The 23020-nt window shown below is 44.2% G+C and overlaps 1 protein-coding gene across 1 annotated transcript in view; it reads right to left on the bottom strand.

Annotated features, from left to right (window-relative positions):
* Positions 1–23020, bottom strand: part of ADHFE1 (alcohol dehydrogenase iron containing 1) — a 359867-nt gene that overhangs the window by 14068 nt on the left and 322779 nt on the right. The window contains exon 13 of the mRNA XM_086965816.1: positions 13797–13954. Within this exon, the coding sequence (XP_086821942.1) occupies positions 13797–13954 (158 nt within the window). The remainder of the gene's footprint in view (positions 1–13796; positions 13955–23020) is intronic.

Genomic DNA, 23020 nt, shown 5'->3' with positions numbered 1-23020 from the left:
CATAATCTTCACAAATGTTATTTACAAAAGTTTAAGCTATTGCCATTATAAATTACAATAACTTTTATTTAAGTATTAATTATTTAAAAAAATTAAAAACCATTGTTATTTGTAATATCAATACATGTAAGTCACGTAAATACAACACATATTGCATTACAAATGCTATAGGTGTCACATTTGCGAAAGTTATAACTATTGGCATTGTAAGTGACAAAGCTATTAATTTCGCTATTTTCAAAAACAAATCTAAATAAAAAAATTGTCATTTACAATACCAATAGCTCAAACTTTCCTAATACGAGACGTATTGCATTGCAAATGCTTGTTGGGATAAGGAGGTGCGGATGCAGAAAAAATACAGACAACGGCAGTGCAAGCTTTCATCACTATGGACTCAGCCTGGTCCTAGATGTTCATGGTCTAATGACATTCCTGCCCTGTGAATGATTAGAGTAGAGGCTCCAGCACTAATGTTCGTGAGGCAGTGGAGCCGCGCAACGGGAGGGAGCCGGTGGCACTGCAATGCAACTCCATCACCAGCCAGCAACATGGAGGCCTATAACCAGAACATGGCTGAGCCTCCACTTTATGAGGAGATTCAGACGGACCACCTAGATATACGCAGACACCAGGAGAAGGCTACGAGACCACGTCACCCAAGTACCTGGGCAGTCTGCAGACCCTGGCCGTGTGTGGCGGTCAACACAGCCCTCCTCCTCCAGGGGTGGATGATACCAAGAAAAACTACAAGCAATCGGACACAAATTGTTGGTGACTAACATAGGAGCACACTCTACGTTTCATCAGGAAACATTTATTGGGTTACAAGAAACCATGTACCAGGATGTTCACAGGTTGCTCTTTTAAATACTTTTCCACACTTTACACGGAAAGTGTTTCAAATGATTCCAAAGACCTACCTGTGCTCACCCAGGTATACATTTTCTTGTAACCCACACACATTTTTCTGATGAGCTGAATCTTAGTGGCTGGGCCTGGATGGCAGCGAAGGTCAAAAAGTGTGCATGTAAGGGAAATGCGCTACATGGTGTGTACGTCCAATGAATATTTAACACATTTTTACATTTCCCCAGTTCATTCTTTCAAAGTGGGCATCATTAGCCACGTGGCGCAATGACTGATGCATGTTTGTGCATTTTTGCAGCTCTATCACTGGTGTAAGTTAGTGGACCTTTCTTCTGTTTCCTCCACATCTTTTGATCCCAGTGGATAAACATTCTACATAAGTGCAAGCACACTAAAGTCACCACAACCTGCAGGTCTGAAGAAAACAAACACATAGCTCCGCAGCATCATTTAGTCACTTTCAAGCATTGACAATTCACAACTATGGTATGAATATATTGGAAAAGTCTATTCTAAAAGTGACCACTATCATCTGGTATAATACACACTGCACCATCATATGTTCTAGGCCTATATAAAAATCTAATTAACTATGTTCTTCTTGTTGGTACTTGTATAGGAATTTCAACTACTGTGTCACAGTAGTGCTTTTTTATGTGGGTGCCCTTTCGTTTGGATTTTGAAGAGCCAATGTTTGATCATGCAAGTTGCTTGCTTTTATTGGTATCTGGTTATGTGTGATTAGTAGAAAAACCATTTAGATTCAAACTGGATCTAGGAAGACCTTTGTTGTGTAATGTGTTTTTGGGGAAGGTCTGTGCCAAGCAAATGTTCGGTCTCTCTTCTGAAAGCGCTGTTGTCCATTGCTCTGACAAAGTGCTGTGCTTTACGGCCTATGTTAGAGAGAATGCTCGAATACCCATACCACGCCTACGCTTTCTTTTTCTGAATGAGTGCATGGTTTCTCACTGTCAAACTGCACCTTGAATATGATATATGTGAAGGTGAAGTCTCTTTAAATCTTGTGTTGTATCAAAACGGCTGCTAAGCCAACTGGACTTACATCCATGGTAAGATCAGTGCACACAGCAGGGGTGGGGAATTCCTATCTCCCGACGCCCGAGACATCTAGATTTCTTAGGAGGGCAAGAGGTTTTAATTTGCATTTTGTCCAAAGGACAAGTAGACAGTTTAATGGTGGTGGGGCCTGCACTTTAATTTCCCCAGAGCAGAACAACAACGGAGATATAGCAGAGCTCAGTTGCAGCCAGCTCCATAAGCTTGTGTGGCCCCCAGGCCCGCCCCTGTTCCTTTTATTTCCTTTGAGCATGAGACAAACATCTGCTTCTGCAGCTCAGAACACTCACAGCACTGGCATGAAAGAGGCTGCCTTATCTGCCTCTTGGCCCCTTGCTCTGACTTGAACTCTATGACCCCTGCGTTTTAATCTCTGCTCTACTCTTGGGCCTCACACGGCCCCAAGAGCAGTGCTTTCCCTTCTCATGCACCTCGTGCATCCCCTTCTCATGCACCTCGTGCATCCCCTTCTTTGCACTTTGCCTTTCCTGTACACTTTTTTTCACCCGGTGCCTAAACCTGCTAACACCGCCCTCTCTGACAGCCCGGACCTGCACCCCTTGGCCTCTCGTTTTCTTAGTCATTCAGGGCTTACATTAAAGCTCATAAGTTTCTCCATGAGGCTTTCATGCAGGCCTAAGGCCACCCCCATTTCTGTCCTTGCACTAGGCCTCTCATCTCACTTTGTGCATACACCAGGGGCATTTTGAACACACTTCCATAGCAACGACAGCAGCTGTGAAGTTCTTAATGGGCCTCTTCAGTCTACAGGTCTGCACACAAAGGCCCATAATGGTTTTGAAAGGGGTGGGTGGAGAGTGATAGGGTTGTTTAATAGATGCATTGATGAATGAGTGAAAAGGTGGTAGGATAGATGCATGTATGAATGAGTGAAAGGTTGGATGGATAGGTGCATGGATGAATGGGTGGAGTGAAAGGGTGGATGGATAGATGCATGAAAGAGTGAAATGATGGATGTAAGGAAGGATGCATGAAAGAATGGACGGGCAAGGGTGAAAGGATAGATGGCTGAGTGGATGGATGGGGAAGTGGATGGATGGGGTGAAAGTGGATGGATGAGTGAAAGGATGGATGGCTGAATGAAAGGGGGATTAATGGGTGAGAGATAGAGTAGATGAATGGATGGACGGGTGGGTGGATGGGTGGATAGTTGAGTGTAAAGGTGGATGGAGGGATTAGTGAAAGGGTGGATGGAGGGATTAGTGAAAGGGTGGATGGATATATGAGCGAAATCGAAGGTGGATGGGGTAAAAGGGTGGATGGATGAGCTAAAGCATAAATGGAGGAAGTGAAAGGGTGGAAGGATATACGAGTGAAAAGGAGGATGGATGTATGAGCAAAAGGATGGATGGAGGGATGAGTGAAAGGGTGGATGAATATGAGCGAAAAGGAGGATGTGTGGGATGAAAGGATGGATGGATGAGCAAAAGGATGGATGAGCAAAAGGAAGGCTGGATTGATGAGTTTGCTAGATAGGTTTGGAGATGGAAGGATAGGTATGTACAGGGGCTTCGTGAATACCCCATGTTAGCAGCTACTGTAGAGGTGGAGCTCTTGAAGGGCCTCTTCTGTCTGCAGCTCGACAGACAAAGGCTCATAATTAATGTGAAAGGGTGGGTGTGAGTGAAAGGATGGATGAATGTGTGGGTGAAAGGATGAGTGAGTGTAAGTGTTGCTGGCTAAATGCATGGATGAATGAGTGACAGGGATGGTTGAGTGACGGGGATAGTGGATAGACAAAGGATGTTATAATGAAGGAAAAGGTGAATGGATGGATGGGTTACAGGGTGTATGGATTAGGGAGCGAAAGGATGGATGAGTGGAAAGGATAAATGGATGAGTGGAAAGATGGATTGATTGGATTGATGGATTGGTGGGTGGGTGGGTGGATGAGTGAAAGGGTGGATGGATGAGTGAAAGGATGGATGGATAAGTGAAAGGATGGATGGATAGATGGATGGAGGGAATGGGTGGCTGTATGGATGAGCGAAAGGATGGACAGATGGCTGAAATGGTTAGGTTTGGAGATGGATGGGTAGGTTTGGATATTGATGAGCGGATGGACTGACAAATCAACAGAATGACAAACATATTGGTGAAAGGCTAATGGATGAAAGAATGAATGGATGACCATGTAAAGATGAAATGCTAGATATCAGTGGGTGAAAGGATGAATGGATGGATGCTTAGATGGAAGAGACAGAGCAATTCTGGAGAGGACTCCAGTGACTTTTTTCGCTTGCTTGGTGGCATAAGAGCTTTGGATCAAAGTGGGGGGTATTTCAATTTTCTGGTTACTCACTTGGCCTGCCCTATGCTCCTTTCTCTACCTGGGGATTATCCGGTAGGTGTGGTGCTGTTCGCCAGCACGTTCTTACTAGACAGCCAGTATTTGGTCTCATAAAGGCCTCATTGCCATAGAAATTCCTGGTGCTGAACAAAACTACTTTGTAAAAGAGCAGAATGTTGTCACACACAATGAAGCCAGCCTATAGATAGGATGAGAAAGCATTTAAATAAAAACAAAACGTCTTGGTTAACTCAGATTGAATTAGGGGCTCAAATGTTAAAGTAAGTCACAAAAGTACACCCAGGATATATGTCCTTATATTATTGCAGATTTACGTTTTTCATGAATTCATATGAATTTCCTTAAGTAGGCCAGGAAACCGTAATTCTAGAAAATATTTGTGAATTGCATGAGCAAAGATGAATGTTCCCCAGTGGAAATCTGAGTGTTTACAAGTTCACTTTTCCTCGAACCATATTTTTCCCAGCCCTGGAAGAAACTACTTCTGCCGTTGTCAGGGGTAGTAAATTTCCAACCTTTCTGAGTATGGGAAAAGATTAGAGAAAAGCTAGTGAAACCCCCCAAAAGTCAAATCCTTTTATAGTATTAGCCGGACATTAACCAGAGAGGCTACTATCAGAGCTCTTCTATTTTGAGATGGCTGCCATTATTTTACGGCGAACTATGTGGCACCAAAGGGACAAGTGGATTTTGATACAGGACAAGTAGATTTATGAAGCTACTTGTCCCTTGGACAAGTAAATATTTCATTAAATTCCACACCCCTGACACAGTGGCATGGTAGGATGAGGTTACACCTTTCTTTAGTTTGTGAAAAGCTTGAGTATTCTCCCTTGTCCATGCAAATAGTCTGCATTTTCTTGGGTACTAGAAGTTGCAAAGTGTGAAATGTATGTGGCACAATAATTGGCCATTTTTAGGATAGATATGACCTCAGACAAATCACTTTATGTTGCTATTTTGTCTGCATCTAGTTACATACCCCTGATAAAAAATATGCGTCCATAAATGTCAGTTTATTGTTATCCAATTTACATGTTGCAGTACTGAGGGCAAGCCCAGTCTTTTCAAAACATGAAAAACCCTTTGAAAGAGCTCGATCAAGTTCTTGGTCCAGATTAAAAACTAAAAGTTCAGCACTGTATTGAAACAATGTCCTACACATCTAATAATTTGCCTGATCTATTCTTGACAAATGTTGACTGCTGATGAACTCTACACTGAGTCTTTTCTACCTAAAAAGCGCTGTGTGTCTCAAACAAGTTATTGATTGAGATTGCTCCAGTTCAAGCTGATGGCATCTTATGCATAGGTCGAATTTTGAAAAATAAATGGCAGCTTCACTGAGACAGTTGATCGCCTCATTGAAATGTGAACCACAGTGTCTCGCTTCCTTTTTAGGTCTCGCCTACGCAGCGCACATGCGCTGCACAGGCAAAAAAGACCTTTTGCTATCGCCATGGCTTTTCAGCCAAAAACGTGCACATGTTCCATTGCCTTCAATGGCAACGCGTGCATGTCTGGCGATTCACTTGCGGGAGCGAGCGCTACCATATGGTAGCAATTATTGCTCTTGCAAGGTAATCGGGCAGCCCCCCTCCTCCCTCTGCTGAGGTGCGCGCACCTTCCCCTGCTGCCGGCACCCGGCCGCCCTTGTTGTAGTTGTATATAGAGCCAATAAGAGCCAAAGCTATCAGAGCGCTTTAAATGAGCACCAATTGGTACATGGCACAAGGTCATAAACAGTAAGCACAGATACTTGGAGCATGACAGTAACAGCTTAAGTCCAAATAATCATATCACTGCAAACTTTCTGGTTCAGAATGAATATATAAATTTCATATCCGTGATATCTGCTCCAGAAGCAATGTAGTATTTTACACTCCAACATGGAGCCCCCGCTCGGATATCCTTAATGTCTGATAAGTGCAGTCTTGTCTTTTCCGCTGTATGGTTTAACCAATAGACTCCTGAAGGTTGCTCATTGGCCAATGGCGGACTAAGAGTTGAAGTTTAGCCAATGAGCCTGGGAACGCCAAAGTAAGGCTCTCACTCCCCGCGTGTTACGAACCAAAGAGAAGTGCTTACTGCTTTGCAAGAGGGCAGTGTTTACAACGGAATGATTGTCCCGCCAGTCTGTCTGTTTCTATCCCCACAGTGTACCAGTACCATGGCCTCCCTGTCGCATTTTAGGGCTCCGGATCCAGACTCCAGCCTTCGAAACCGGTTGCCCTCCCAGGCAGTTGGCCCGTACAGGAAACCGCAACTGCAGCGTGGTGCCGCGGTCCCAGCATCGGGTAGGAAGAGGGTAGCTGTGCATTTACCACCCCCCCATAACAGCAGTTTGACACTGCTCCTAAGCTGTTATGAACTGTGCTTGTTTCGTGTCAACACCTATCAGTGCACTCACCTGTTGGTGGCACTTTCATATATGCCGACATTTTTGACCAGGAAAAGAGTGTTGGGCGAGCCAAGAAATTGAATGGGAGAGCAGAGCCAAGGATTTTGCTTGACTCTTGAACCTGCGCATGAGCAGAGCAAATTGCGTCACGCGTTCCTTTCTGTAGCGTGGTAGCCGGTACCGGTCTCTCTTAGCTCTAGTTCCGGGCGGGGATTCCTTTTTGTTTACACCAACTGGTGGTGGCCAGCCGCAGGTTTCTCCCACTGCCATGGTATGTCCCTGTACCAGACTTCGACTGCTGGAATAAGAGAGGCAGGCTGTTCGTATAAACCAAAGCATTTATAATAACACGGCCACCCTTTCACCAAAGCGTACTTCGCACTGAGGCTGGTTAGGGCCGAGTCTGCTAGGCAGCAGTCATCCTCACAGGGCCCTACAACTCCAAAAGTCCGAACACTCACTCGGTTGCTTTGAAGATTCAGCAGCTGTGATCTCTGCTTCGGGGGCTGGGTGGGGTCAAGTACCACTTAATGCGTGCTGGCAGCCCCATACTCTGCTCCACTCGGGGCTTTCCAGCGCTGGTGGGCAGTTGTTTTATCTTGGCCTCCCATCCGTGCCTGTCCTCAGGCCTTCATCTCAGGGTCAGAGAGCCCACTCAGAGAAAAGATCAGGTCATCTTAGTTGTGCTGATTTTTTTTTTAGAGGGAACTAAAAATCTAACTTGTATGCTGCTCCCTGTGTCCCATCTGCTTGTCCGTCAGCAGGCTCTGCACAGCCTGCTGACGGACTGGCTGGTGACGGGGCTGGTGCATTTCTGAGGACCCCAGCTCGATCAGCAGGCTTAGGGTAATTCAGGCTATCTAGACATCCGCCTCACTAGGGTTAATAATCTCATCTGTGATTTGGGTGAACGGGTAGGAGAGAGACTGGAAGCAAGCCTCATTTAAAATAATGTGACTAGTCTGATATCTCAATTTTTCTTGGGCATTTTAACACCCATGACGACTTGAGAGTCCTGCTGATAATTTTGGGCTTACTTGCGCCAACGCACAAGTTTTTTTTTTAAATTTCTTTTTAAGATCGTTAATCGTTAAATAGTTTCAGTGTAAAATGCATGTGTTTTCATCAGTGCACTTACCCCGTTCTTCATACAGTTTCACATGCTGTTAAAGCATGCTGTATATATTAAAAGTGGGTAGGACCCTCCAGGAGTTGAACCTTAGCCATTTTAGACCTCCATGTTCCTATTTTCACATACCAACACTCTTTTCCAAACAAACAGGATGTGGGTTGTCTGCCCTTAACTCTGCTACTCAATCCCAGTGGAGGAAGAACTAATTATGTCTAGTTCTTACCAGCACCTTGTTAACCTACGGTGTGTTCCTTGCACTGTACTAAACCTCAAATAATTGAAATGCACTTGTATAGCTATGATCAGCGTGCACAGTTTTATAACAACATTGCATGAGTACACTTACATATTAAATGTGAATAATGATGTGCCCCAAGTAGAAAATGTGAGTGAACGTGAACACCTATGCTGCAAACAAAGAGAATGTGCCCACTTTTAAAGCTAATGAAATTCAGCTCAATGTCTGGATCTGATAGAGGGCAATGCAAAGGCAAATTGCGCTAGCATGGAAAAGACTCAATGCGCCAAAACACATTTGCCTGGCTGTTTCTGGCTGTTACTGCTGTTGGCCGTTATGGGTTGTGTGTTAAATATTCTTGAAAATTCACTGACCTCAAAAAAGTCCGAGGTGTGGGTTCCCTGAGGCATACCAACATTTTTAAAATGTTGGTATGTATGTGCTGGTCTGTGAATTCAGAAAAGTAAAACTACCTTTTACAGACTTTCATAATGAGAGGCCTGTAGTTTTTTTTGCCGAGTGTTATATAGCGCAAAGTTGACCCGAAGGTATTGGGTATCAGAGCGCTTAGGCTAGCACCAGTTACGCACAGTGCAGATAGATTAAGTGATTTGCCCAGAATCGCAGGATGTGGAGCGTCGTTGCTGAGACTCATGCCGGTTCCCTAGTTTTCAGGTCGACCCCCTAGCCGTTAGGCCAAAACTTCTCCCCAACATCCTCTACCCAAAGTGTGTGCCAGATTAAAGTGTGCGAATAGATTCGCCTGGATCGATCCAACCACTTCACAAAGCAGGGCCACAGTCAATCCTGACCTCAGCTCTGTGCACCGGATGATCACATTGCGACCATTTCACCTCCCTCACATGGTGCCTTTCCGCACTGGTGCATCTAAGTCATACATGGGCTGTTGAAGCCGCCTACATGTTACTCTGGGTGTCACAGCTCAACACACAGGTCATGGCGGCTTGGTTGCTAAGACCAACATACATTTGCGAACACATTGATTAGGATGAGGTAGAGGAGTATCAGAGCATGTACACTGCAGTGCAGCCCCTTGGCTATGTCTTGCCATCAATTCTGACACCTATCCTGGCTCCGCTTAAAAAAAAAAAACGTCCACTATGACTAGAAATTGGCTACTAGAAATCGGCTCTCTCATTTTGACAGCTGAATTTGCTTTATTCTCACTGGTTTGAGGTCTTTGGTTTAACGCCTTAACCGCGGTGGTTTTTCCGCCGCAGTGCGGGCATTCTGAAGAGTGGGCGGGGCTGCGTCGGCCGTTGGCCGACAGCAGCACTAGGGAGGTAGTGCTGCCGTCAGCCAACGGCAGCACGCAAGGGGTTAACAGAGAGCAGCACTCCGTGGACATGACCAATAAGAATCACCACTGTGGCACCTAGTCAATATGAAGTAGCCCTGGGGGAGCCCTGATCAATACGAACAGCACTGTGGAGCCATCATTGGTTAGGCATGAGCATGGCGCTATGTGTGCCAATGGTAGGCTCTGTAGTCTGCACACAATGTGCATTCACACCCAGAGTATAAATGACATAAGCAGACAGAGCCACACACAGTCTCACAAGCATGTCCTCTTCTCATCCTTGCCCCCTGATTTGATATGGTTAGGCGTGTGCCTAGCACTGTTTGCCCAGGAGTCAGGACAGAAACTGAGTTTCCACTTTAAAGGTCGGCAGCAGGCCGCACATGCGCAACCCAGGCTGAAAAGAGATAGTGTCACAAACACTCAACGGCACCAACATAAACAGAAAAGGGCTAGCCACATCTGACTAAGCTGCACAAACAGCACATTTCACACATTCCACCTTGTTTCTTGGCTTTATTAAGTTCTGTGGTTATACTGAATAAGCAGCTATCTACATCATTATCATATGAAATCCCTTTATTGATGTCATAACTACACTTTCATAATTGCCTTATTAACCTTCTTGCTTTCTCTAATTTGCTTAAAAATACACCATTTGCCCACTCTTTGCACACTGGCCACTCATTTCAAACTTTTACTCCTCACCACTTTTAAATGTCACCACACACCACTGCTTATAAGGTCCCAAAGGCGAGACCTATTGGCTATGCCAATGCTTGTTGTAGGTGTATTTAGCAAACACGTCAACATAGAGGCAAGTCTTTGTGCTGCCTTTCTCAGCTACAATTGGTGATGCCCATGGAGAAGCCTACCTGGGACTGGTTTGAATGTATCTTGTTTCAATACATTATTCTTGCACTTGCCTTTGTAGATGTGCTGGTACACGTTGATGGGTCCGAGTTATGAAACGCACTCCCTCAATAATAAGGGGACGGGTAGCTTTTAGCTTCCGTAGACCACGGATCAGTAATGGAAGTTATTTCACTACTGATTGTTTTGGTGTCATAGTAATTGTCATTCGTACTAGGCCTGTTAACTGTGCTGTTACATTGCTCAGTAAACACAATGTATTTTCTTGGAGATGTGAAATCATATGTTAGCAATTCTTGAATGTTCCCAAACTGATGACCGGTTTGCTTGCTCCACTTTAGAAAATGCCAACATGTGATGGTACCAGTGTGGGTTTGCTCAACACCTTTGAAACTCTGATGCACATTTTATACTGCACATTGCTCCACTGTCCAAACCAAAAATGGCGCTATTTCATCAAGCCTTCAACTCAAATTAAGCTGTTTTTGTGTTTTTATTACTTAAGGCAACACAAGTTGTTAGGGTCGTTATTATTTTGTTCAGATGATACTTCCTGCATCTTTCAGTCATTCATTGACACTTAACAGGTGAAGTTTGGTTAAATAATTCACCTTGCTGTTTATACTTGTGATGGACATGATGTGTTGCCCATTTCTCCTTGTATTTTTTCATGTGTTCTTCTTTCTTAAGAATTAGAGTACCAGCTTTACTGACACTTGTAAAATGATTCTCACAGTTGCACGTGCGACATCTCTGTCCAATGAAGGTGCCTGTATGGGGAAGTGAATCTATGTCTAAGGCATCATTTTTCTATTTCTTTATGCACTGCTCAGACACCAGTCTGGTTTGCTCTCACTTTGCAAACAACATGTGGTACTACAATGTCATGGGTGAGTGTCTTTTTTTCATTTATTCTTCGGTGTATTTTCTTCTTTATCCTGTGGCTGGGCATAGGTTTGTCGACTCAGTTCAGTTACTATACGGGATGTGATTCCATCTTAATCTGCCGGTGGTCAAAGTTGGCAATAATTACTCATCTCTTTCCATCATTAAGGCACTTCTTTCACTTTATTCCAACATTAAAGATCACAATATGCTCGTGCCTAAAAATCCTGGACTACATGTCCTTTCCCTGCTAACCCAACTGCCACCTCACCTTGGTTCACTTGTTGTCAGGAAATCAAACAATGCCCTTCACCACTATGTGACACCATAAAGATAGTTGGGGCAGCTTAATTTATATAAATGTTAGCTCATACACTATCACTATTGTAGGATCACTATTGTAGCCATATTTGAATAAAAGAGATATTCTGTTTTTCAAATGCCAAAAAAACATGTTGGAGGTGATGGGGGTGCCCAATCGGCTTAAAGAGTTCAGAGAATCCATCTACTGGAAGAGGAGAGAGAGTCTTGTAGTCAGAAATGTAGTGTACTGAATAGGATCAAGAGACAGTTAAACTCCTGTGATTGATGTAAGGAGCCTAGCTAAGCCAAGATCAGCCTTCTCCAAGCTTTGGCAAGGGATAATGGAGTTGCCTTTACCCCGGGCAAAGCCAGGGTGTGAAAATGTGTGGTCTAAACTAGAGCACGGTAATCCCTTTCTTCAGAGCTTAATTTGTAAACAATGAAGTTCCAGGGCTCTTCTCAGAAGGTCACGGCAGCCTGCACGCCACATACCCTGCTAATGGCAATACTAACATAACACCTAACCATCGCACCCCTACAAGTGTGATAGTTCAGACTATTTCAGGTCACACAAAGCTATAATAATGGCATGAGGGGGTAGTATTATTCGTTTTCAGTGTATATTGACTTCATAAACATGGTTGTTGTGCTCATCACAAAATTATAAACAGACAGTGCCACCATGTGGTGGACTGTAACTAGAGCAAGTGCTCGCAATTAAGTGCGGATGTCGAGCACTAGAAACCACCAGCACAAATTTCTTACTAATGACACCCCTTCTTCTACTGCTGCATACTATGGATCACTTGTTCCAAAGCCAAGGTCTTTTGTTGCTGGTTGTATAAATTTGGCCAAAAACTTGCCTAATTTTTGAACTGTGCACTTGGTTTCCTTTGATGTTGGCTGGAACCCAGCTCGTCACTTTCCTGGCTGGTCGGTATTCATCCCTTGTGGATTATTACTTTCTCACTTGTGCTGAAGAACTGCCCTCCGTCTGTAGTTCGTAGATTTGTATCCTAATTCTACAGTGAGACTTGACATTGCCCATCCTGGAATTATCAACCATTGCTTCTGCTGTTATCCAGGTAGTAATTTCCTCCACTGGCAAGTTTATTTTCTCTTTTGCTGGCCCCGCCTACTGTGACTCCAATAGCCCCATCCACGAATTGCATTGGCACCTGCCGATGTTTGGGGCGCCACCCATGTTGGTACTTCATTCATCCCTTGCAAGTGGTCTATAGCTGGACAGTTTGTAAAAGGCGTCATACCAGAAATATGTTGGACCAAAGGGTCGCCACCTTACTGGTGGCGATGACCGGAGTATTAAACAGATCCAAAGCAGATAGTCTCACACTTAACTATACATGCAAAGCACACATGCACCAGAAGAGGCATTTTGGTGATGAATAACAGGTGTTTATTGTTATCCAACTCAATGGCAGTCATTTTACCTTGGAAGGGTGATCGACTGCGCTGGGATTCTAAACTGTGACCATAAGGTCATTCGGCGGATGCACTAGTCAACTGAGTCATCATTCTCTAACAGTGAAGGCTTCTGGAAAGATGTTCTAGTGGCCATCAAATGCAGACTGGGCCACAAATTTAAATGGCCTGGTAATGATGGAACCCATCTGGAACTTGACGGAATTGCTCTCAGCTAAAGACCAAACGCTTGCAAGGTGCACAGACAATCATTCAAAAGGTGCAAACTGGAACCAAAAATCATTTCAGATCAATTAACGTCAGCTGTGAATGCTGATTGTGATTGGGAAACCCCGACTGACTAATCAAAAACAAGAAGTGTGCCTGAGTAACACAGCAAAAGTCTGGATACCGCGGCATTCTGGCATCCAAGCTTAGATAAAGCCAAACCAAACTAGGCAGCACAAAAAGTATATTTTAGACGTGCAAATAAAACGTCTTTCTGATTACACACCTTTTCATACATGCCAACATTTAAGGACGGGGACGTGGGAGATTTACAATAAAAAATCGATTGAATGAAAATTCCCCATTGACTTCTATTATAGAAAATGCAATTTCAGGCGGGAGACGGCTCAAAGCCATTTTTGGCTTGAAAAATCGGCCGACTCCCGCCTGAATAGGGTCTATTGGCAAGTTTGCCATTTTTACTGTAGCTTTTTGGGGAGGAAAAATATACACACTTATTAAACCCAAGGCACCATGTTTCAACTGGACACAAATTGCATGGAATATAATTAGGTTGGTACCATTTTTTTCCCCAACAGAATAACCCGTTTTGAACCAGATCTTGTACAATGAGAAAATGTGGTCTTGTTAAACTTTTTTTCTCTTTTTAAAGAAAACACGGATCATTTGCACCATCTTTATTCCCAAACTTACCTGAGGCAACGTGCCTTTGACTAAAGCCGGAATGTCTGCTTTGGAATAACCGACGGCAGCCAGACCATCGTCAACATTCAACTCAAACAGAAGTTTCCGGAGTACGTCGGCCAAAATAAGCCCGGCATCTTTGAGTTTGGCAGTCCGGATGTCCGCGCCTAAAAAAGCAGAAAGGTCTGACTGTAAACCAGAGCAAAAAGGCGGGAAGCTTGTAACAGTCGGAATCTATTTACATTTGCCGAATTCACATCACTAAAAAATATATGCAAGGTATTCCTTGCACTCTAAAGTAAAGTCCTGGTTAAAAAATAGAAAATAGAAAAGAAAACTGACTGATAAACTTACAGCTGGGTTGCGATGTACAGTGTCCAAAAAACTGTTTTCTTTCAGAAATATTAGAAGTTGAAGACGTGCGTATTTTATGTTGCAAGTCCATCCACTGCTTAGAACATGCTGCTCTCTACAGGCCACTCGAAGAACTGTCCTTACGACCCAAGTATAAGCAAAAAGTTAAGCACGTCTTTCACGCGTTACGAGAGGCCAGAAAGTAACAGTAGATATATATATATATATATATATTCCTGTGCGAAACTCCTATCTCCTGGAGCAAAGATTGAGGCGCGCTCAAGGGGTAATTTTCTCAGTTTATTGATCACAAATCAAACGGCCTGACAGCCGCGTTTCGGCTACACGCCTTTGTAAAAAAATAATAATAAAAAAAAAAGATATATATAAATATATATATATATATATATATATATATATATATATATATATATATATATACACACACACACATATATATAATATATATTTATATATATACACACACACACACATATATATATACATATATATACATATACACACAGTGTGCGTGCTTATATATATTTTTTTCTTAAAAATGGTACACTCAAACTTTGTGTGGATCTAGATTATATATATATATATATATATATATATATATATACATATATATATATATATATATATATATTCTTTCACCAAAGCGATCCTCAGACTCCATGCGCTCAACTGTGGGTGCTCAGCAAAAAGGCCAAATCCTGGCCCACTTAATTATTCACCAAGAATGCGGCACTCCGGGTTTTTACAGTTCAACAGTTCAACTTTATTTCTCCAGCTCTGACCAACGTGTTTCAGCCATCACATGCTTACCATCTTACAGGGAAAGCCAGGACGGGTTCCCCAGCGGTATACAGCGCCGGGACGCCCGCGGTGTGGGCAGCTGTGCGCTTTACAAGTATACAACATTTACATTTTACATTTGTTCACCGTGAACAAAGCCTGTGATGGCTGAAACGCGTTGGTCCGAGCTGGAGAAATAAAGTTGAACTGTTGAACTGTAAAAACCCTGAGTGCCGCATTCTTGGTGGATAAATATATATATATATATATATATACACAAAATAAATCCAGGTATGATGCACTCTCGGAATCCGTTTGTTTAACACAAAAAGTTTATTTCTATGAAGCCTCTACGCGTTTCGACATGCAAAGTGTCTTGATCACACTTTGCTTGTCGAAACGCGTAGCTGCTTTATAGAAATAAACTTTTTGTGCTAAACAAATGGATTCCGAGAGTGCATCATAACCTGGATTTATTTTGGATATTGAACTAAAAAGCTTGAGGTTCCTGCCGATGGATGCAACACCCGACTACGGCATCTACCAGCATGCCCTCACCTGGGAGCGCATGCGCATTGGATAAATATGGATGCAGTGCTCCACTCCTCAATGTTGTGCCGTCCCCATGAAGAAGAAGCAAGTGCTTCAAAACGCGTCAGGACTTTGATGGAAACAGACGCATTGCGCAGTTCCTTAATAAAGAAGGTTGGTTACCTGTTCATTCACGGAGTGGCGTCTTCATGATCAGAGGCACTCCTGCAGTGATGTTGACGCGGTTAGCCTCAACCGCGGAAGATGAACCACCCGCTGGAAATGTGATAGCTGGGCTGCTGGGATTGCCATTTAAACAACCGATATGCAGCGTGAGTGAATCATGGATTGGAACTGGACAATAGGCCTGTAGCCCACTGGAGGGCTGTAAAAATTTATTATGGCATGCAAATTTGAGATTTGAGGCACGGACTCCACCGAAGGAGAGAAAGTATACTGCATCTACCAGCATGCACTCACCTAGGAGCGCATGCGCATTGGATACATTTGGATGCAGTACTCCGCTCCTCAATGTTGTGCCGTCCCCATGAAGAAGAAGCAAGAGCTTCGAAACGCGTCAGGACTTTGGTAACAGACGCATTGTGCAGTTCCTTAATAAGGAAGGTTGGTTACTTGTTCATTCACGGAGTGGCGTCTTCATGATCAGAGGCACTCTTGCAGTGATATATATATATATATATATATATCCCACACAAAGTGCTCCGACATCGGAGCACTTTGTGTGGGACTAATTTTGCTGTGAGCCCGGCCCGCCTTGCAAACCAAGTGTAAAAAGACGGGATAATAACCAAGATGAAAAACGAAGGTGAGCAGGCAAGGGTGCGAGAGGGATTTTCCACTTACTGATGAAAGTTGTGCAATATGCTTAGCACGAGTAGCCATGGACAATCAACAGGCTTTAAAGGAACTATGCACCTACAAACGGTCTCCTTTTAAACATGGATTAGCAACTATGCAAGGAGAGTCAATAAAGTTTTGCCATGCTACGTTTAAAGGAAAGGAGAAAAAAACGAACTCACCTGTTTGTAGTTCATTCTGCAAAAAGACATAAAAGCGGAGGTGAATATCACGCAAGGCGTCACAAGCAGAAACTTTTCCACCCGTGATCAAGCCTTGAAAGAGGAGAAACGCGTTGGGTGTACATGACCTGTTGGGCTTTCTGTATGAAATAAAAAGCATTTTACCAACTTCATCTGGTGTCGGCGCGCCTCTCTGAAAAGAAGGGAAGCATGTTGTGGATATATATATATATATATACACACACACACACATATATACATATACATATATATATATATATACATATATATATATATATATATATATATATATATATATATATATATATTTAAGCTCCTTGTACACCGTCCCATGGTTGATAGCAAATTTCGCATGATCACACCATATTCAGCCAACACTTTCAGGTTGAGATCCATAATGACCAAACATTGGCATATTTTAAAAACTGACCAAATTGTGGGATCCGACATACCTGCTGCTCCTCTCATAACTTTTAAAAAGGCCAGATCGCTACGCGACCATATGGTTCATAGCCACTTGAAGCCTTAGGAGAAAAAGCAAGGTACGCTGAAAGATGTCAAGGGATTCTTCCCGTGTGGGAAATGTAAAGCTTGTGTAGCCAGTAAGAGAACCTTGACATATGATGTGAAAGGCTGTAAGGGAGGTAAGAAAATTAACAAATTCATGTCTTGCCAAACAGATCATGCAGTTTACTGTCTAGTGTGCCCCTGGAATGGAATGGAATGAGGATTTGTAGAACGCGATGGCTACCCGAAGGCGTCCCAGCGCTGTGAACAGACTGAAGGGTTGTGCTATAGGGATGGGAGTGTGGGAGGCAGAGGAACAGGTTAAGTGAGGGTTTTATTGAAGAGCCAAGTTTTTAGGAGTTTTCAAAAAGTAAGCAGGTTGGGTTCTGACCTAATTGCGAGGGGAAGACAATTCCGGATCCTGGCTAGGTTGTAGGCAAGCGAGCGGCCTCCGCATCTGGCTCTTCTGATGCGAGGTACGGAGGTTAGGTGGGAGGTCGCGGATCTGAGGGCTCGGGAAGGACAGTAGGCTTCCACCAAACGGTGATTTATGATGGGGCCTGTTCCCCAGTAGGATCGGTGTGCAACGCACATGCTCTTGAATTCTATTCTGGTTTTCACCGGGAGCCAGTGAAGATCCTTCAGTCTGGCTGTAAATGGAGATCGGCGAGGAAGGTTCAAGAGGATTCTTGCCGCACAGTTTTGTATAACTTGTAGTTTGGATAGTGTAGACTGTGGAGCGCCTAGATATAAGGCGTTACCACAGTCAAGGCGTGACAGGATTAGTCCTTGGACCATGATCATGTCTGGGCTGAAACGGGAGCAGGGGGAGAATCTTACGGAGCAATCTCATCAGTCCAAAGCAGATGGCGGCTAGTTTGGTGGATTGGTAGTTGAAGGTGAGATTGTGGTCGAGCCAGATCCCAAGGCTCTTAATTTGATCCTTAGGTTGTGGGGGGCTGCCTAGACAGAGGGGCCAGATGGTGTCAATGGATTTCGGGACGTTGTTTCCAAGGAGCATCACCTCTGTTTTGTCTCCGTTCAGTTTTAGATGGGAGGCCGACATCCAGGACGCCACAGCTTTCAGGCAATTGTGTAAGCTGTGGTTAGGGTTGAGAGAAGGGTCCAGAGCTACCACCAGCTGGGTGTCGTCCGCATAGGTGACAATTTTTACCCCGAAAGGGCGGACGACATCAGCTAGGGGGCTGAGGTAAACATTAAAAAGGGTAGGACTCAGGGAGGAGCCCTGAGGCACTCCACAATTAAGAGGTTTACTAGAGGAGGTAAATTCCTTTTCGAATACCTGGAAGGATCTATCTGAGAGGAATGATTCCAACCAGGTAAGTGCTATGCCTGACACTCCAATCATACTGAGGCGATGAAGTAGGATGCTGTGATTTACAGTGTCGAAGGCGGCACTCAGGTCAAGTAAGATTATGGCCGTCGAACCACCACCGTCCAAGATCCTTCTTGCCTCCTCCGTCACTGCAATCAGAGCAGTCTCAGTTCCATGACGGGGTCTGAAACCAGTCTGGGTGGGGTCCAGTTTGTTATTGGATTCTTGAAAGTCTGTCAGGATTGAATTGACATGTTTTTCCAGAATTTTACTGAGCCAGGGTAGAAGGGATATAGGTCGGTAGTTGGAGGGGTTAGAATGGTCAAGAGTGGGTTTCTTTAAAAGCGCTTTGACCATGGCTTTCTTCCATAAGGGTGGGACAATGCCTGTGTCAAGGGAGGAGTTAAGCAGGTCTTGAACGGTAGGTGATATCTGGCTAGTTATTTGGGTGAGCGCCCTAGGAGGAGCTGGGTCGGTCGGGGATCCAGATTTGACCATTGTCATGTATTTTTCCAGATTTGCTTTGTCTAAAGCTGGGAAGTTGTTGAGAACGCTGGATGGGGCTACTGAAGGATCAATGTTAGTGGGGTCTCTAGGCGTGGTGGCTGTGTGAGGGAAGGAGGAGTTGATCACTTCAATTTTGTGGTGGAAGAATTGCGCAATTTCCTCGCAATGGGTCTGGGTGTTATTGTGGACTTTAGAGGTCTCAGGGAGTCGCAGGAGGGATTTAGCTATACGGTAAATTTCCTTCGGTTTGGACGCAGCATTGTCAATTTTTTGTTCATAAAAAGTGGCCTGAGCTCGTCAGATGTCTGCTTTATAATTTTTAATAGCTGCTCTGTAACTGACTTTATCTGCTGGGCAGTAGTCAAGGCGCCATTTTCTTTCCATTTGCTTGCAGGCGCGTTTGGCCTTCCGTAGGTCGTCTGTGTACCATGGGGCTGTAGGGTTGCCCCGCTTGGGACGAAGATTTTTCATAGGGAGTACCAGGTTTAAAGAGTTGGTAATCCAACTGTTGTAGTTATCGTTCCCCTGGATAGGATTCAGTGCGTTGGAGGGTTTTGAACTTTCTAAAGTAATTTGCCATTCTGATAGGGGAATTGTTTGCCAATTGCGTGACAGCAGAGTTGTCGGGGGCTTTGGGGAGGGGAGATGGGGAGGGGTCCAGGTGAAGGGGATAAGAAAATGGTCAGACCATGGTAGAGGGGAGGGACTTTCAATGAGAAGGTTGGAGCAGTTACTAAAAATGGGGTCTAAAAGATGCCCTTTTTGATGGGTAGGCCCAAGGACAAGTTGGTGTAAATCCAGGGCTTGTAGGCTCGATATAAGTTCTCTGGCAGAAGGGTCGGTTAGATTATCCAAATGGGTGTTGATATCACCCAGGATTGTGTAGTAGAAATATATTGGCAGTACGATCAATCCTGTAAAATTAAGAGTGTTGGAGCACATACAGGCCATCGTGTGGCCCATCATTTCGCGATCAAACACAATAGTAACAGGGATCTTCTGAGATATTTTTGCCTAGATTGTGTCGTTGAGAGCCTAAGGGGAGGCAATAAATTGCAGACACTCAGAAGATTAGAATCGCGTTACATAATTGATCTGGAGAGCAGGGCACCGGGTGGCCTGAGTATGGGAGAGGAATTGTCATCACATTTGGGATCATTATAAAATAACAATTTCTGAGAGAAAACATGTAGAACAGCTTGGAAATACAATGTACACTAATTATACAAGGGTTTTTAACTGAAAATATAACTATTTTTGAATCGCGTTGTGTATAAGAAATGTTTGAGGCGCGTTAGAATTTGCCTGGTCATGCACACTTCTCTGAGATTTTTTGCGGCCACTTTGGCTGCAATTGCCGATACACGGCAAGATTCAACATAAATTGTTAATTCAATTTACGATACACGTACATCGATGGAGACGCTACAGCGTCTATTCCTCAGAAAAGTGATGTCTTGGCAAATAATACCTATAAGTCCTCACCATTGTTGTAACATAAATTATGGTGATTAGCCGATACACGGCGTGATTTGCTGGAATAATTATTCTAAAACAATCAATGTAAAAGCAATATGAAATGCATATTCAAAGATGTCGCGCAAACATGAACGTTTGTTAATGTCCTTTGTTTGTTTTAATGACCCCAGCGAATACTGATAATGGCGCCGCGCAGCGCGTTCAGATGTGAACACTGACGAAGGGATTCTTTCCCGAAACACGTTTGTTCTGTGAATAAATCCCTTGCTGACTGCTGATAACCCCGTGAGTGCTGTATTTTCTTCTGACCCGGCTGGGTATGTAAGAGGAATTGGAGCAAATATATTATATATATATATATATATATATATATATATATATATATATATATATATATATATATATATATATATATATACCAAAATACCCTACTCCCACAGAAATTCCATGGATATACACACACACACACAACCAATCAAAATCAGATTTAATCGTTAAAAACAAATATGGACTCAAGTATTGCATCAAACAAACGCAGATTTTCAGTGACAGTTGACATATTTGTGTGGCGAGGAGCTGTCTGTTTTCTTTAATCTGTGTCGACTCACGGCACAACTGATGTCGGGAGCGTCACTGCTGCTCTGTATACAATTGAGGTTTATGTGTGGGACGGGCAGGATGGCCCAACATCGGCTGTACGCTTAGGCTGTGGGTACTGAGACTAACCACGTAGAGAAATATTTCGACAGCTGCGATTACTCCAAGCTTTCTTTCTCCAGACAGAGACTAGAACCATAGTTTCTCCCTGGGACGCCCCTGGTCACACCCCGACAAGGAGAACACTAGAAGGCGGTATGGAGGTCTGCCCAGACTGAGTGCCATTCAGAGAAGAGTGGTCTCTACAAAAGTTGTAGGGTGTAGGGGCTGTGCTCCGGCCCTGCCGCAGACAGAGACTAGAACCATAGTCTCTCCCTGGGACGCCCCTGGTCACACCCCTGTGGAAATTCACAAAATTGATGTACATAAGCGGCGTTCATTTGTCTTTTCCCATTCCCCTCCCCGTGCGCCCCATGAATGTCTTGAGACGTTGACCGCATCACACCGCCAGCAAAGGCCCATGCCCGCATGTACCTGACAGCCATTTTAGGCACCATGGCCTCTTTGCCCGCTCATTGAAATCCCCGGCTTCCCTCCTGCGCGCATTTGAACACCCCCCCCCCCCACTCTCAAATGACCCTCTTCCTCCGCGCACCCTGGCTGACCCCTCCCTCACATGCACAAGTCCGCATGACCCTGTCCTTGGGAGTTACGGCCGCGCCTGACCAACACCTCCTTTCCTTTCATGAATAACCCTTCTGTTGGTAAACCCTCCCTCCGCAATTGACTGTCCACACAGGTCCGAGGCCATCGCCTAAGCCGGGAGATACTGTTTACTGCCCCTTATTGTACGGAGTCACTCCTCTTCAAAGGACCCACTATTGACCCTGGCCTCCCCACCCCCTGGGGTACGATCAGGCGCACACATCCAAAGAATCGGCGGAACACTCAGCTGCGTGATTGCCCCCTCCTCTTATCGGCAGGCTAAGGGCCTCTATTGTGGATGTATGTGGGGTGGGATTGACACGAAGATTATGGGGATGTCTTTCCCTTGTTTCACAATGTCGTTATTGTAATAAGGAATGTTTTGTAAGGTATAAAAGGCGATGTCTCAGAGAACTTGTTAGAGCACCTCCCGAAAGACACTGTGTTTCGTGTCCGAAATGACAGGCTCTCCTCATGAGTAATAAATCCTGTTCTTGTAATTCCTGCTTCCAGCGCCCGTCTCTTTATTTGGTAACTATTCAGAATGGGAACTAAGAGGCGACTTGCGCCAGCAACCCGGGCATCGATAGTAATATGGGCTCACTTTTTACAATTGGCGTCCCAACGCGGGGCCCATCAGTGACATAAGGTTCGGTAAGAGAGATCCAGACGAAGAGGTGAACATCTAAATGATTGGAGTATACCTGCCTTGAGAGGGCCCTCGTCCGGCTGCCGATTGAATGAACTTCACCGATTCTGAACGGACCTCTCTCGAGTGACCTATTGTCCTGACTGGAATCCCACAGGAATGCTGCATAGAGTAAGAGAACGATCGGGCGCTGGAGGGGGAAGACGAAGAACTGTCCGCATGGTCCGGTCCGGGTAAGATTAAGTAGGGCGTTTTTACACCTGATTGGTAGGATGGTTTTATCCATCTGATTGTTTGATTGATTGTATTGGAATCGGTATTTAAATACTGATATTGTTTGTTTATTGGTTCATTTAGCTTTGGTTGCTACTTGAAATATTGGTTCTCTTCTTGAGAACGAGACATTCTCTGTTTGCAAACAGCGGCGAATAGGAACGTTCGTCTCTCTTTGCAGATAGAGAAGGGTAGGTAATGCCCCTTTATGTTTCGTCATGCCTACCTTTCTCCCCACTGATTGTTTGATATCGATTAAATATCGATTGTTGCTCTTTGAGATCTTCCCTGTCCACAAACAGAGACGAATAGGAATATTCTGTCTCCCTTTGCAGATAGCGAAGGGCAGGTAATGCAGACATTTGTCCCCGTTGTAATCCGTCATGCCTGTTTTTCTCCCCACTGATTGATTGATTGACTGGACATTGTTGTC

Source organism: Lissotriton vulgaris, chromosome 4_1, assembly GCF_964263255.1.
Source record: "Lissotriton vulgaris chromosome 4_1, aLisVul1.2, whole genome shotgun sequence".
In the NCBI taxonomy this organism is placed as follows: Eukaryota; Metazoa; Chordata; class Amphibia; order Caudata; family Salamandridae; genus Lissotriton; species Lissotriton vulgaris.
Note: the sequence above shows the minus strand (reverse complement) of the source record. Positions and strands in the feature narration are given on the sequence as shown.